The following is a 16,819-nucleotide window of genomic DNA, read 5'->3' as shown; positions in this document are numbered from 1 at the left end:
TGGCAACCCCCAAAATTAAAATATACAGGTGTAGGATCATGAGACGAAGCCGGAAATCATGTGAACCTCTCACTTTTGTGGACCTATTTCATATAGCTCTTGGTTAGCACAAAGTTATGTCAATATCCTCTTTTCATAGGGTAAAAAACAATATGGTATAAATGAGTTCAATGGGCAGAAGTGGTCATAGTGACACTTGCATTATCAACAGCTTCAGGGAGAATAATTTTGAAGAACAGAAATGTATTTAATGAAAACAAGGCAGGCATATGGTGTAGGCAAATTTGGGATGTTTCCTGGTAGGTTATAGGTAAGCCTAAGATCCGTGTGATATCATTTCCAGAACAATTATTTGCACATATTTTTTGCCCCATACCTCAATTTCAGTGGCCACAGGATTAAGAACCTGCATCTGCTTATAAAGTTTTAAGGAAAAAAATGCTGATAGATGCACAAATCATTGTCTAAGCCCATTTCATATACTTTTAATAAAATGATGAGCAGTCCAGGTTTATTTAGGAGGACTGACTTAATATTTCTTACAGTTAACAATGCTCCAAATGATTAAAAATCTCAGAGAGGTTGAAAGGTAGAGTGTAAGGCAATGTTTCAGGAGGTAAAGTTATACCCCAGATTTTTTTTAAAATCCCAAACCCCAAACTTGTCTGTGAACTAGGGGACAAGACATTGCTAATTTTTTTTTTGTGGAGGGGAGAAAACAATTTGTTAATATCTGCCCTTCAAAGTGAAAGCAGGACATAAAAAACATCCAAGTTAAATCTGAAATTAAGACTTCCAATTTTTTTTTGAGGACCACCTTTCCCTTCCAAATATGAAACTAAAGAGATAGATACCTTTTCTATGCCTTTACTCACCCCACCCTCACAAAACCTCCCTCCCCCCAAAAAACTCCCTCTAAATATAATTAATTTTAGAGTCCATTGAATTAGTATTATGATTTTGGAGGGAAGGGAACAAAGGAGAGGAAAAGAAATAACATTCAGGGAAAAAAGCTTCTAAGAGGGAAAGGGCCTCTCTTTTACTTGGTGATAAGCAAGTGGAAGAAAGTTCATTCGTAGTTTCTTCAGTTGGTCTTTTGCACATAGTCAGTTCCAGACTCACTGCTGATCGGGACATGCAGACAGATGTCAAAAGTGCCATCTTTTCCCCAGATGTTTAAGACACGATTCAACAATTTAGCTCCTACTCCTAGCCTTCAGTAAGGTTTCAGACATCATGTAAAGTCTCTTCTGATTCTGTGAATGAGGTACCCTACAGGATACTGCACCCACTATTGCACTGCAGTATCTTTGAAATAAGCACGTTTTGCTAGTTTGTCAACCTCCAGTATGTCCCTGTAGAACCTGTCATTACAGTTGACTAGAAAGAATCTGGTTTAGCCTCTTCAGCTGTTTAACGTTGTGGGGTGTTCTGTCTCTCAGCTCAGTCTGACTGCCTTTCATCTTTCCCACCTGCCAAGGCCATCGTTACCAAAGATGCTGTCCCTGTGCCTACATCCTGGATTGACCCTTCAGTGCTACTGCTTTAGGGGACGTTTCAGATTGCTGTGCTGGGGTTAGGGCCACTGCTGCCCCTCTGACACGTGCACTTGGGGTAGCTCAGAGGACTCCATCCTACTCTGCCTACCTACCCATTCTTGATGATCTTAAGATGATGCTCATAGAAACTACTAGATCAGAGCTCAGAAGCAATGATGAAAGCAAGGAGTTTTTGATGAGAAGGAGCATACTCTCTTCTCATCTGAACAAATATCTATCTGTAAAAGTTACTAGTTGCTTGGCTCCTCACCAGTTCTTTCTTTGATTTTCTCTTTAATATGTGGTCTAGAGTAAGTGGCAGCAGTGTAAGTGACTGACATTACAGGATTTTGAGAAGAGTCTTAGACTTAGAATTAAGAGTCCCCAGGATTCTTCTGGGTTGTCAGGAACCAGGTCTATAATCCTAGGTGATTCTTGTTCTTTTTCTGAGTTTCATCTTCCTTGGCTATAAAAAGCCAGGGTTGAAGTAATTCAGCTCTTCAGGTGCCTTCCAACTAAAAGCTCTTTGTTGCTCCTGCTTACTACTATTTACTACTGTGCTCTGTCATATATGAAAATGGATTCATTAGCTGATTATTAGTACCTAAGCTATTATCCAGTCAGGATGAATTTGTACTGCACCAAAAATATCTTTCCCCTAGTATCTCCTGTGACCAAGAACCTATGTCTGTGGTTATGAAACTGATTAAGGGTAAGAGAAAATTTAAAACTGTTACTCAACTTTCTGTTACTGATTTCTTTGTTCTACTACACCAACCTTTCCTTTACCTTTTTATTGAATTTTTAGCTCAAGACAATCACTTTTCTACTGTGACTATTAAAAGAGGTAGAACTGTCTTAAGTTGTAGCATGTTTGAGGATTGAGATCACAATAGTGATGAACACAGGATTCACACGTTTCAAACTGCAATTACAGATTAATTCCTATTACAACAAATTTCAAAGGACTATTCAAATTGTTATGCTGTGCTTGTAAAATTACGGTGTTGAATACACATCTCATAATGTGGTAAGACAGCGAGGAGAAAATTGCTTCTATGTACTTATCAAGCTAGATACTGTAGGGAGTGGCTATGATGTAGGAAGAAGAGAAATACTAGAAAAACTCAACAGTCACAGGCCAAAAAAAAATAGTAGAAAAGAGCTGGCAATAAGCATGTGAGCTCAGGTATCTATACAAAGTGTATAAAGAAAGGCTAACAAGCAAGGCGAACTAAAGCACAGGTCTGATTGATACCTGATGGGACCCATGACTACACTGTAGTTAGGAAAGATATCTTATTTAAAGGAAACAGAGTAGGTAAAAGGGGAGTGGGAAAGTAGATTAGCACTGTGTATTAGATACGAGGAATTCCAGGAACCAAAGGGAGAAAGCCTGGTGAAAAGCATTTGGATGAAGTTCAATCTAAGGAGGAACCGAAATGATCGCTATTTTAAAATTCCACAGGCCAGTTAAATAAATAGGAAGAAGAAACAGATGAGGGGTTTGGGAAATACACCTTTTGGCATAGAGGGAGGCTGGTGGTAAATAGCTGGTACAGTGGAGAGAGTACAGGCCTCAGGAAGACCTGAGTTCAAATCAGACCTCAGACAGTTGCTCGGTGATACTGGGCAAATCACTTAGACTTTGCCTCAGTGTCCTCAAATAGAATGAGGATAATAACGGTACCTACTTCTAAGGGTTGTTGTGAGGATCAAATGAGATGTTTGTAAAGTGATTGTCATAGTTCCTGGTACATACTAGGTGCTTAATACTTGTTCCCTCCCTGTAGCAAGATGATGAAAGACATCAATTATCTTTCTATTGTGGACCCAATTCTGACTAATAAACACGTATTGGTTGTTGGGGTAGAAATACTGAGTACTAGGGTAGAAAATGACTGCTGCATTTTAGAATTTGTAACAAGAAAGGAAAAGTCAGGTACTCCCTTGACTGTACTTTTGATTTGGGAAAGCAGATATCTAAAGGAAAGGGTAAGTAGGATCTAATTACCTAAAATTTTATTCCCAGGAAGGAAGTTCTGAATACACAAAGAGAAATAATTTGAGTAAGAAGAAAAGGAGAGATGTTTAAAGAGACTAATGTGGATGCAATGGGCACACATTAACCAGCTTATAGTTTTAAAAGACATGCTGAAGATAAAAGCAGAAGTGGGTGATATAGGATAAATATGAAAACTGGGCATGGTATGCTGAAAAATGTTACATGCGTACTAAGTACTGCAAAAAGTTTTCTTTGCCAGCAGTGGGAGTTAATGAATGGGATAATGATATGGGATTGAGGCAAAGTTGCTTAACTTGTCTTTTGCTTCTGTTTTCTCTGCCAACAATGATGGTTGTTGAACTGGAAGGGACAGAATAAAAATAGCCAACAGGATACCAAAGCAGGGAGATAGTGAGAAAGCACTTAGCTAGCCTCAATCAGTTCAAATCACAAGGCGAAGATAAACTACACACTACCAAAGTACTGAAAGATCACTGTGACAGACAAATGATGATTATTGATTGCTGACAGTGGAAAATGGGAAGGGTATTGTAGGACTGGAGAAGAAAAATATTTTTCTGATTTACAAAAAGGGAAAGTGAGTAGATTCTGCAAATCATATACCAATGACTTTGACTCCAAATTCTGGCAGAAATCGAAACTGTTACTATAAAAGGATGGATAGTGAATAGTTATCAAAATATTAAAAAAAAAAAATCAAGTTCATGGATCCACTAACATTCATCCACAGATTCCAAAGAAGGCTAAGAAGCTCTGATATAAAGTATTACTCAAGGTCAAAAATCCACTTCACAAGTATAGGACGGTGAGGGTGGCACAGCTAATCATCAGTTAATCTGCAAAAGATGTGGAGATTTCAGTGGCTGAAAATTAGCTCCATATGCTATCAGCGTGATACAGGAGACAAAACAAACAAATAAAAAACAAAACAAAAAAAAACTAATGGGAACTTAGCAAAAAACCAGAAGCACAGGGCCTCAGAGGGGGAAGTATTAGTCTCACCCCTGTGGGACCCACTGTGCTCTGGTCAGCTCACTTCTGGGATGCTGTCTCAGTTTTGGGCACCACATGTGAGGAATGATACTGACAAGATGGAGAAAGAAAGGAGAAAGGCAAGCAGGATGGTAAAAGGCCTTAATATCAGACCAAAGACAGTGTGACAGAACTGCAGATATTTAGCCTAGAGAAGAGACGATATTGTAGGAAGTAGGGTTGGGGAGGGGCGGGGGAACAGGAATAAATCTTGTTCTACTAGACCTATCCAACAATTAAAGTTATATGAAAATAGAATACACTGCCTCTGAGAATGTGGATTCTCCTTTATTACTGGTTTTCTGCAAAAGTCTAGATCAGAAGTATCAAACATAAGGGCCTGCAGGATTGGACCAAACCAGATTAAACGATACTTGGGAAAAATTTAACAAAATACATAAAAATACAATAAAATATTCCTTGGGGAATTTGTGTGTGAGGAGATGGCTAAGCCCCGCCCCACTAAGGGTGCCTTTTGTGCTCCTTGTGCTTGATGTGGTTTGTAATGCTTGCTTTAGGTATAAAAATTCCTAGTTTCTGCACGGTGGGCAAGTGTAAAAAGTGTGGCTTTCTCACTAGCAGAATGTCAGTTCCTTTTGGACCAGTTTCATTTCTGTGTATTCCCAATACCTAGAATCAGCCTTGCACACAATAGAAGCTTAGTAAATATTTACCATGTTTAACATATATTTTAGAAATACAGAAAAAATTAAGTGAATTATTAATATTTTCCTGTGGGCATTTAATATTTACAGATAATTACTATTTCAACAAGAGACTGAGTTTTGGGAGACACAGATTCAGAGAAAAATCGTGAGGTAGCATTTACAGAACAAGTTGGAGAGCTTTTCTTGAACTTGGAGGAAAAAACATCTGCTTTGTACATAGTGTATCTGAGTGATCCCATCATACCTCCTATTGGTTCCAGAAAAGCTTGCAAGTCTAAAGATCATATACAGTATCATTAAAATGGCAATTGATTATCGTAAATCTATTATCATTACTGAAAAAGCAATTGAAAGCACATGCTTTGCTAAATGAGGGGCAGAAGCATTGAGGAGTAGAATATAACTCCTGCTGTAGCTGTATTTGCAAAATGATTGTTAAGTTTATTTTGGACTAACAAAAACAATAGAAAAAGTGTGACCATTACATGAACAAAAATGGTACATACAGAGATTTATGGATTCTCTTATTGATTTATTATATCTTTACATTACCTTGAAAATGGCATAAAATGTGTTCATATGATTATGGATGAAAAATAAGATGGTATCATTCCTCATATCTCTATAACTAATGTGCAGAGAAGGCTCTTTGCTATCACTTACTCAGCCTAAAATTTTCAGTGACTCCAAATATGAGTGGAGGCCAACTCAGCATTGTGTTTTGTTGGTTAACTTCATGTCATGAGTTATGTCCTATTAGTTGTGTTTTGCCAAATGATAAAATGATCCCTGATAAATTACAAAAGGGACCAATCCCGATCACAGGATTATTCAGGCTGGAAGGGACTTTGATAGGTTTCTACTTTCAGCAAGACCTGCCATTAAATCACTTCAAACAGATGACTACTTTAAGAGACTTATTTTAATAAATCATTACCTGTCAGTATCACCATATACAACTCTTGCACCCCATTTCTTTGTATCATTCACCAGTTTTATAGCTCGTTCCAAGGTTTCTCTAGCTTTGTGAACAATGCTATCACCAACCTGAAAGTACAAATATATTGGGATAATCTGTTAAAATAACTTTAGTATAAGTCATTGGCATTTTGAACACAAGCCAAATTTAACTGCTTTAAAGAAAGCTGAGAAATGAACCAAAAAACTGTCCTCATTCAGCACAATTAGACAAAAAAGAGAAAAAAGTACATATTATCAATGAATAGAATTTTTTTTTATAAGCAACAATGATATCTGACTTATCCAGAAACTTTTTATTATACTTAGTACTTATGGTTCCTGAACTCTATTAGTATGCATAATCTTTACTGTACCTCTGTGATATAACATCCATCTGACAGACAAGAAATTTTATTACCACCTAAAAACATTTAAATCTGTCACTAGCACTATATCAAATGCCCCCATTTGTTGTTGTTCAGTTGTTTTCAGTTGTCTCCTACTCTTTGTGACCCCATTTGGGGTTTTCTTGGCAAAGGTACTAGAGTGGCTTGTCATTTCCTTCTGCAGCTCATTTTACAGATGAGGAATGGAGGCAAACAGGGTTAAGTGACTTGCCCACACAACTAGTAAGTGTCTGAGGCCAGACTTGAACTCTAGAAGATGAATCTTTCTGTGCCCTGTGCTACCTAGCTAACCAAAATGCTCTCTAGGAGCTTACAATCTAAGAAAAACAAAACGATGTGGACTAAAGGCAACAAACAATAAAATAAAATCAAACAGTAAGGTTATAACTACACAGTAAAGAATTAACATCATAGGGCCAGCTAGGTGGCGCAGTGAGTAAAGCACCAGACCTGGAGTCAGGAAGACCTGAGTTCAAATCCGACCTCAGACACTTGACACACTTACTAGCTGTATGACCTTGGCCAAGTCACTTAACCCTAACTGCCCTGCCTTCTCCTCTGCAAAAAAAAAAAAAAATCAAAATTAATCAAGAGTCTTTGGTGACCTCCTTAAGTTAAAAGAAAGCCTAAGTCACATGAGTTCAATTCATATGGTTGTGACGCCCTCTGTGGGCTGACCCTGAAGAAGTGGATATATACTCTGAGGTTAGCATTTTGCTTTTGGGGCTTTACTCACTGGAAGAGCATTCCTATGATTTTGCAGACAAGATTCTGGGTAGCTGTTAAGGAGCCCCCTGGCTTTGAAAACCCAGATATTGGTGCTTTTCTCGCTCTGGTAACTATGTTTGTATTGCTATGGACAGACGGTTAGAAGCCCTATCTGGTGATCTGTGTTACTTGCTCTGTTCATATAATTTCTGCTTGTAATTTCTGTTTGTGTTTTCTCTGAAGCTCAGGGGGCTGACTTTTCCCCCTGAACTAAGTGAATGATATATGTATGTTTAATTAAAGTGAGATTGTAAACCCCTTAATGTTGCTTTCCTTAGAAACACAGATCAAAGAACCTGTGCTAGCAGCCCTCCCATGTGCTGGTGTTATTGGTCCTGTTGTTGGTCTTACACCTCTACAGCAGCTGCTAGCAGCCTTGTTGTTATAAAAACTAAAAGTCCCACTTCGCTTGCCATTATACCTGCATAAGTGAAGATTTTCCACATGAGAATTTCCCATACTTAATAGAATCACAGCTCCTGACCCCCTTTCAAAAAAAAAGAAGCATCTTGCAGTACAGCAGGAGATGAGATAGCTGTTATTACTACAGCATTGTTGATACAGAAGTCAGAAGAAATTAGGCACAATCCATATTGAATTGAAAGCTCTTGGGGATGTGTATGCATATACAGAAACATGTGCCTTCTTTTGTTCATATTCTAACTATAATTTTGTACAAAACTTTATGTGTAAAATGGGATAAGAAATTAATCCCTCTGTTAAAGTTTTTGTATTAATTTGCAGCTTCATGTATACTTTGGTTGTGTATTTCTCATTGCACACTTTGGAAAAGTTTAATAGACATTTATGTGTCCATATTTATAAACTGGCAACAGGAGTAAGTACTGTCTTATATGCTCAGTACATACAAGGATTCAGGGAAAGTCCAATGAATGAAAATTATTCAGTAGAACTAAAAAAAAAGTCAACAAAATTTACCTTAATTTTCTACTTCCTTTTCCCCATTAATTTTAAGGAAACTTAAGTTCATGGGACGACAACTAAGTCTGTTAGCTACTAACACATGCTAGTGATGTGAGAAATAATATGATCAGGTACAAATAAGCACAAAGGCAATGGTAAAATAAAGAAAGGCAATTACAATTCTGGATCAAGTTAACTGGTCTTTAAAATTATGTGTGTGATGAAACTTTTGCTTGAAGCTATATTGAACTAGTGCTGGAATTGCACATTTGTTATGACAGTATAAGGAGAACATTAAAAACTTCTTGGAAAATCTAGGAGCCTTATATAACCTTTATTGTTTAGGCCATAGAAGAAGTTGGGAGGCAGTTGCATAGACTAGGGTAGCAGCATAAGGCCACATGCTGTTCTTTATGTTCTTGTCAGTAAGTTCATCAAAGAACTGGTAAGAAGGGTCTGAGCCAAGATGGCGGCTGAAAAGCAGGGACTTGCGACAGCTCCAAGCCAGGTCACTCCAAAAACTTATAAAAAATGGCTCTAAACCAATTCTAGAACTGCAGAACCCACAAAACGGCAGAGGGAAGCAGGGCTCCAGCCCAGGACAGCCTTGAAAATTGCTGGGTGAGGTCTATCGGAGGGGAGCAGAGTCGAGCGTGGGCAGCGGCAGGACCAACCAGATCAGAAGCCAGGCACAACAGGCCCTAGTGACCTGAATCAGTGAGCTGTGGCAGTTACCAGACTTCTCAACCCACAAATGCCAAAGACAACAGAGAAGGTTAGTGGGAAAAGCTGCTGGGGACAGGGTGATAGAGTTCGCAGTTCAGCCACCACCCCGGGGGCAGCAGAGGTGGTGGCAGCTACAGAACTACAGCTGCAGTTGCTTCCAGCCCCAGGCCCACCTGGTGGGAGGAATTAAGTGGCGGATCAGAGCAGGAATGCACAGCCTGCTTAAGATCTGAGTCAGGTCCACGCTGGTGGTTCTTGGGGAAGGAGGAGTGCTGGTGTGGCAGAGCTGGCTGTATAGAAATAGCTCTGAAAACAACACCGAATACCCTCAAGCTTGGAACAAAGTACTCTTTACTCTACAAGCAGTCATACCCCAACGAAAAACTCAAGAGTCAAGTAAGTTGGCTGGGAACACGTCCAGGCAGCGAAAACGGTCTAAGATTTAGACTCACACTTTGATATCTTTCTTTGGTGACAAAGAAGAACAAAACATACAGCTAGAAGAAGTCAACAAATTCAAAGAGCCTACATCAAAAGCCTCCAAGAAAAACATGAACTGGTCTCAGGCCATGGAAGAGCTCAAAAAGGATATGGAAAAGCCAGTTAGAGAAGTAGAGAAAAAATTGGGAAGAGAAATGAGAATGATGCAAGAAAACCATGAAAAACAAGTCAATGACTGGCTACAGGAAACTCAGAAAATACTGAAAAAAATACTGAAGAAAACAACACCTTAAAAAATAGACTAACTCAAATGGCAAAAGAGCTCCAAAAAGCCAATGAGGAGAAGAATGCTTTGAAAGGCAGAATTAGTCAAACGGAAAAAAAGGTCCAAAAGACCACTGAAGAAAATACTACCTTAAAAATTAGATTGGAGCAAGTGGAAGCTAGTGACTTGATGAGAAATCAAGGTATCATAAAACAGAACCAAAGGAATGAAAAAATGGAAGACAATGTGAAATATCTCATTGGAAAAACCACTGACCTAGAGAATAGATCCAGGAGAGATCATTTAAAAATAATTGGACTACCTGAAAGCCATGATCAAAAAAAAAGAGCCTAGATACCATCTTTCAAGAAATTATCAAGGAGAACTGCCCTGATATTCTAGAGCCACAGGGCAAAATAGAAATTGAAAGAATCCATCGATTGCCTCCTCAAATAGATCACAAAAAGAAAACTCCTAGGAATATTTTAGCCAAATTCCAGAGCTCCCAGATCAAGGAGAAAATACTGCAAGCAGCCAGAAAGACCCTAAGACCTAGCAGCTTCTACATTAAGAGATCAAAGGGCTTGGAATACGATATTCTGGAGGTCAGTGGAGCTAGGATTAAAACCAAGAATCATGTAACCAGCAAAACTGAGTATCATGCTGCAAGGCAAAATATGGACTTTCAATAAAATAGATTGATAAGAGTGTGTGTGTGTGTGTGTGTGTGTGTGTGTGTGTATGTGTATGCATATAGACAGAGGGCACAGGGTGAGTTGAATATGAAGGGATGATATCTAAAGAAAAAAAACAAATTAAGGGATGAGAGAGGAATACATTGAGAGAGGGAGAAAGGGAGAGATAGAATGGGGTAAATTATCTCACATAAAAGTGGCAAGAAAATGCAGTTCTGTAGGAAGGGAAGAGGGTGCAGGTGAGGGGGAATGAGTGAATCTTGCTCCCATCGGATTTGACCTGAGGAGGGAATACCATACCATACCACTCAGTTGGGTATCTTACCCCACAGGAAAGAAGGAGGAAGAAGATAAAAAAGGGGCGATGATAGAAGGGAGGGCAGATAGGGGGAGGAGGTAATCAAAACCAAACACTTTTGAAAAGGAACAGAGTCAAGGGAGAAAATTCAATAAAGGGGGATAGGTTAGGAAGGAGCAAAACATAGTCTTTCATAACATGAGTGTTGTGGAAGGGTTTTGCATAATGATATGCATGTGGCCTATGTTGAATTGCTTGCCTTCTTAGGGAGAGTGGGTGGGGAGGGAAGAGGGGAGAGAATTTGGAACTCAAAGTTTTAAAAACAGATGTTCAAAAACAAAAAAAAAAGTTTTTGCATACAACTAGGAAATAAGGGGGGCACAGAATGGGGCACAGAAATTTATACTGCCCTACAAGAAAGGAAGGGAAAAGGGGATGGGAGGGGAGTGGGGTGACAAAAGGCAGGGCTGACTGGGGAACGGGGAGACCAGAATATTCGCCATCTTGGAGTGGGGGGGGGAGGGTAGAAATGGGGAGAAAATTTGCAATTCAAACTCTTGTGAAAATCAATGCTGAAAAGTAAATATATTAAATAAATTAATAAAGTAAAAAAAATAAAGGTCACTTGTTAGCTGAAACAAGGGAAAAAAAAACTGGTAAGAAATATTACGTGTTTTCTCTTGAAGGTGGCATGTCCTATGTCTCTTCTGTTCTTTTTTGTTACTCAGAAAGGTCATTTACAATAGATGCCTCCACTTTCCTCTTATTCTCTTCTTAACTCCTGACATTCTGGCTTCCAACCTTATCTTCCCAACAAAACTGGTCTCTCCAAAGTTACCAATGATCTTTTAGTTGGATTTTTCATCCAATGGCCTTTTCTCAATCCTCATTCTCCTGGACCTCTCTGCAGCCCCTGACACTTGATAACTATCTCCTCCTTCATACTCTCTTCTCTCTAGGTTTTCAGGGAACCACTCAGTCTCTAAGTTCTCCTCCTACCTATTTGCTAATTCTTAGTCTCTTGCTAGATGCTCTTCCAGATCATGCCCTCTAATGATGAGTGTCCCTCCAGGGTTCTCTCCTGCGCCCTCTATTCTTCTCCCTTTACACTACCACATTTGGTGATCTCATCAGCTCCCATTAATTTGGTTACCATTATCTATGTCGATGATTCTTAAATCTTTCTATCCTGCCCCAAACTCTCTGCTGACCTGCAGTTTGTATCTCCAAATGCCTTTCAAACATCTTGAACTGAATGTCCAGCAGACATCTTTAAACTCAACATGTCCAAAATGGGACTCACTATCTTTTCTCTTAAACCCTCCCCTCCTCCTACCTTCCCTAGTATTGTAGAGGGCATTGCCAACCTCTCAGTCCCTCAGGCTCACAACCTACATGTCACCCTCAACTCCTCACTATCTCTCACTCTCCATTATCCAATCTGTGGCCAAAGTCTGTTGATTTCACCTTCACAACACCTCTCAAATATTCCCCCTTCTCTCCTCTGACACTGCGATCACTCTGGGGCATCTCATGCCTGGACTATGGCTATAGCTGTTGGTGGGTCTGTCTACCTCAAGAGGTCTCTCCTCACTCTAATCCATCCTCCATTTAGCAACAAAAGTGATTTTTCCAAAGTACAGGTCCAGTTGCATCACCGAACTACTCAGTCAACTCCAATGGCTCCCTATCACCTCCAGGATCAAATACAAATTCTTTTGGCACTCAAAATCCTTTATCACTTATCCAGCTCCTACCTTTCCAGTCTTCTTACACTTTATTCCCTGCCCTGTGATGCAGTGGCACTGGCCTCCTGGCTGTTCCATGAACAAGATACTCCATCCTTCGGCACTGGGCAATTTCTTTGGCTGTTTTCTACACCTGAAATGCTCTCCCTCCTCATTCTTTGCCTACTGCATTTACTAGTTTTCTTTCAGTTCCAACTAAAATCCCATCTTCTGGAGGAAGCCTTTTCCACCCCCTCTTAATTCCAGTGCTTTTACCACTCTTAGTTATTTCCTATTTAATCTGTATGTAACTTGTCTGTATGTTATTTGTTTGCTTGTTGTCTCCCCAGTTAGATGATGAGCTCCTTGAGAGAAAAGGCATTTACCTCTTTTTCTACTGCTAACACTTAGCAAAGTGGCTGGTCACACATTAGGTATTTAATAAATGTTTACTGACTGGTGTGACGACAACATCTGTGAGTAGTGTTGACAATATGCCTAGTCACTCTGAGAGCCACAAAGCTTGCTTTTGCTCACATGAACTGGGGAGTTCACTTGCTTAGGTGGAAAGCGGAATTCCTATCAAGTGCGTCTGGCATTGTGTCAATGCCAGTGAACCCATTCCAGTCTGCAGGGGTCCAAAAAGAAGACTTCATTCTGCCTTATCCAGGCCTTGTTTTGAAGGAAAATGGGGGATATGAACTTAGTGGACCAAAGAGTGCAGGTATAAATGTTACTCTGAGGAAAAATTATTCTCTCCAGTTCTAGTCATATCTATTTCTTGTGTCACTGGATGAAATATCCTAATCACTTTGCATTTATAAAACTGGAAAACAAATAAAAAGCCCTCGTTGACCTTATATTTCACATCTACTCATGCTCTACTTCCCCATTCTTCCAGTATCTACCACATTCTAGAACTCCTTTGCCCCCAAAAGGGGTCCAGATGCCTGATGGGCTGAGATTCTTGGCTTTTATTCCCACATTGGCTCCACCTATACCCTTTGCATGGAATGAGACAAGCACGTGATCCATCACACGGATACAAAAGGAAGGAAAAGCTTCCCATTTGGAGATGTGCTAAATTAACTGGCTTTAGTGTTAGTGACTCCATGTTGATACCCTTGTGACCTGAAATAAGCACCCCAGTTACTAAACATAAAAAGAAGAGTTAATTCTCTTAGTACAATCTGGTCCAAAGAGTTAAGGTTTATAAAACAGTGGATTTATTTGAATCAAAGGTTAATAGGTGTCATCAGCAATAAATAAGCATTATGTTTATGTAATACCTTTCTTCTAAGGGATTCAAAGCACAAACTATTAAGTTCAGCTAAATATAAAGGTTTGTATCTAGTACCTCTTCTAACATAGAATATTTGGAAGAATGAACTTTGCTTGTTATACTCAATGACTTAAACTTAGCTTTAATTATATTTAATTACCTTGCTATTTAGCCAGATAGGCAATCCCACAACAGTGGAAAAAAACTTGTTACATAAATTGTAAAAGTTAATTGTAGCACAATGAATGTAACACATACAGGAACTTTAGAAAGCAACATATTTAAGGATGTATCTTCATTCAACCTGGAATCTCTCTACACTACAAGCTTTGTATTTATACTCAAACTCAGGACAATCACAGGACACCTGAGAATAGGATTCACTACTCTCCATGAAACACTTTTGTTGAAACCTAAGAGTTGGAAGGGACCTTGGAGATCAAGTAGTTCAATTCTCGTTTAACAGACAATGAAAGAAAGATAAAATGACTCATTTAGAGATTAGAAGGCTGGCTGAAATGCTTTAGCTAGAATAGTCTGTTGTTCTTTTCACAAAATGTACTAGGGAATTTTCTAAAAGATCACTCTCCCTGGCATTCCATGATAATGTCTACTAATATCAGATAAAGATAATGCTGAAATTGAAGAATAGGTGATAGGAGTTGGTTACTTCTGTACTTTTCAGAAGCCATTTTAATATTAGAAGTATTTTTCACAGGAATATACTCATGCTAACTTAATATGCTGGAAAATGTACAAAGAAATATTAGATTTAGATCATTAGTGTTTAAGCCTATGCGACATATGCATCCTGGCACATTGTTAATACTTAATGAGTGTTAACTTTAATGATTTTGACAGGGCTTGACATTAAAAAATGATATTGTACCTTGGAAACATGCTAATTAAAAGCACAATAATGAAGCTTCAATGATAAATAAATTATAGAATATATAATTTTCCTGTTTCAGCTCTAACCACTCATTAAACATGAGATATGGAAAAAGTTGCTTGATTATATTCTACAATAAAGGAACTTTTTTTTTGCACTTTTCAACAGAATTTTTTTAAAAAAAAATCAAAGCCTGTAACGTGTAAATCAAACTTTACAATATAGTTCTGCACGTTATTTCAAAAGTCACAAAAAGAAAGCCTTTCCACTTTTCCAATAATATTTAAATTTGGTAGACAGATTAGATTGAGAATAACTATCATCAATAATATTTTAAAGGTTGTTTTCAAATTGTTTCATAATGGAAATGTTAAATAAAATAATAAAGATTGAAATAGAATTCCAGTTGAGATGCCATGTAAAACCATAAATATAATTACATGTTTTGTAGGGATTTAGAGTTGTGGACATTTAGAACAAATACAGTAATTCCTTTCATTCCTTAAATCCTTTTGTAAAATTTTTTTGAGCTCTGAACAGAATTTAGATTTGTTTAGAGTACTTTGAACTTGAGACTTGATTCAGTTTACAATTTATATCTATAAAAAGTTTACTACAAATAGCTAGACTTACAGGGTTTCAAGGGATAATCTTTAGATGTGGTAAGATGCTAGCTATCAAGCATGTCAATGATGCTTGGATTTCAAAGACCTAAGTGTCATAGATAGTGTTAAAAAGCATTTGTAGCCATCAGAAATATGCCAATTATCTCTGCCAAGTCTAAGTATGATTCAGGGATGGGATCAAAGAGTGGCAGCTGCCTTTGTGTTGATCCTGCCACCTTGTGGCACCTGCCACCCAGGCTCCTACTGGGCAAACTTTTATTCACGGTATTCCCAGATATATTGAAGAAAAAAAGGGAAAAAAGGAAGAAAAATAGGAAACTGAGGAAGTAGTCTAAGGGCACTCTGAGAAGGGGTCTTGGCCTCCTGCTTCCTTAACATGCGTCTCTTTTCTTATTCCTACAGCCCTATGTCCTCCAAAAACAAAATCATGTAAACTTAGTACACCACGGTGAATACAACTCTTTTCAGCCACAAAAGCTTTACAGACTGTTTCCTTGGAAAAAGCAGCTACATTTCTGCCTCACTTACCTCAATGCATGGCATCCTCCCAGAATAGTTAGCAGACGTATAACCAAATGTGACATTTGCTATAAGTTTGAGTCCAAGCTGACGTGCATGGAGCATTCGTGAAAGAGCTCTGTCTTGCTTGTATGCTTTCATAGATTGCTTCACCATGAACCTAGTCTTTAAAATTTCTTCCAGCATTCTTGGCAGTACCCCCTTCCTGACTGATGGCTATTGCAAAAGAAAAAAAAAATTTAAATACTTTACATTGCACTGGTTTAAACAATTAAATAGAAAACACAAAGTATAACAAATGGCCAGTGCTCTTGAATTGGAAATATGGGTCACAGTACAGTGGCTGCAGGACTAGAAGTCTTCAATATAAAATAATTACATTATACTTCTTTTTGAAGAGGGCTTTGTCCTTAAAGGAGTCTGAAAGTATACATAAAATGTACATAATATTATTATGAACAATGAAGAGCCTCTGAGGGGGTGGAAGGTGGCTTCAAGTGCGCAATAGTTTATATATATTTTAACAAGGGCAAAGGGAAGCTTTATTCAGGAATTCTGGGAAAACCCCCACTCTTTCATAAAGCAACATGGGATCTATACCACTTGTGCCAAACCTCAGTTTTTAAGGTCTCATTCTAATGATCCCACACAGTGATCTGCATGGAACGCCATTTATCTACCTTGGAAGAATGAAGAGCTGGGTTGACTCTGCTGACATTCAAACCTGCAGTTCCAGGGACTCTAGGTATTTCAAATCTGATGCTTAGATCACTAAGCCATCCCCTCCGGCCTATATTTATTAGCAATCTGGAAGAGGGGATGAATAGTGAGGTGACAAAATTTGCTGATGCCAAAAAATCATTTGAATTAGTCAAGACTAGGGAGAATTTATGAAAACTCCAGAAGGAATGAAAAACATAAAACAATATTAATGGTGAAGATGAGATTTGAGAGATATGTGCAAAGTAATGCATGTTAGTTTTAACCATTCAAACTAAAGGCACAGGAAAATGGTTCCAGAATTA

General features: G+C 38.5%; 1 protein-coding gene across 2 annotated transcripts in view; it reads right to left on the bottom strand.

Annotated features, from left to right (window-relative positions):
* The window catches only part of REV3L (REV3 like, DNA directed polymerase zeta catalytic subunit), a 273,850-nt gene that overhangs the window by 26,718 nt on the left and 230,313 nt on the right, over window positions 1–16,819 (bottom strand). For both annotated transcript variants that reach the window (XM_036766365.1, XM_036766364.1), the window contains exons 25-26: window positions 15,804–16,010; window positions 6,202–6,311 (exon numbers count right to left, since the gene is read on the bottom strand). In XM_036766365.1, the coding sequence (XP_036622260.1) occupies window positions 6,202–6,311; window positions 15,804–16,010 (317 nt within the window). The remainder of the gene's footprint in view (window positions 1–6,201; window positions 6,312–15,803; window positions 16,011–16,819) is intronic.

This window comes from Trichosurus vulpecula, chromosome 7 (assembly GCF_011100635.1).
Source record: "Trichosurus vulpecula isolate mTriVul1 chromosome 7, mTriVul1.pri, whole genome shotgun sequence".
Classification (NCBI taxonomy): Eukaryota; Metazoa; Chordata; class Mammalia; order Diprotodontia; family Phalangeridae; genus Trichosurus; species Trichosurus vulpecula.
This window is presented reverse-complemented; position numbering and strand designations above follow the sequence as displayed.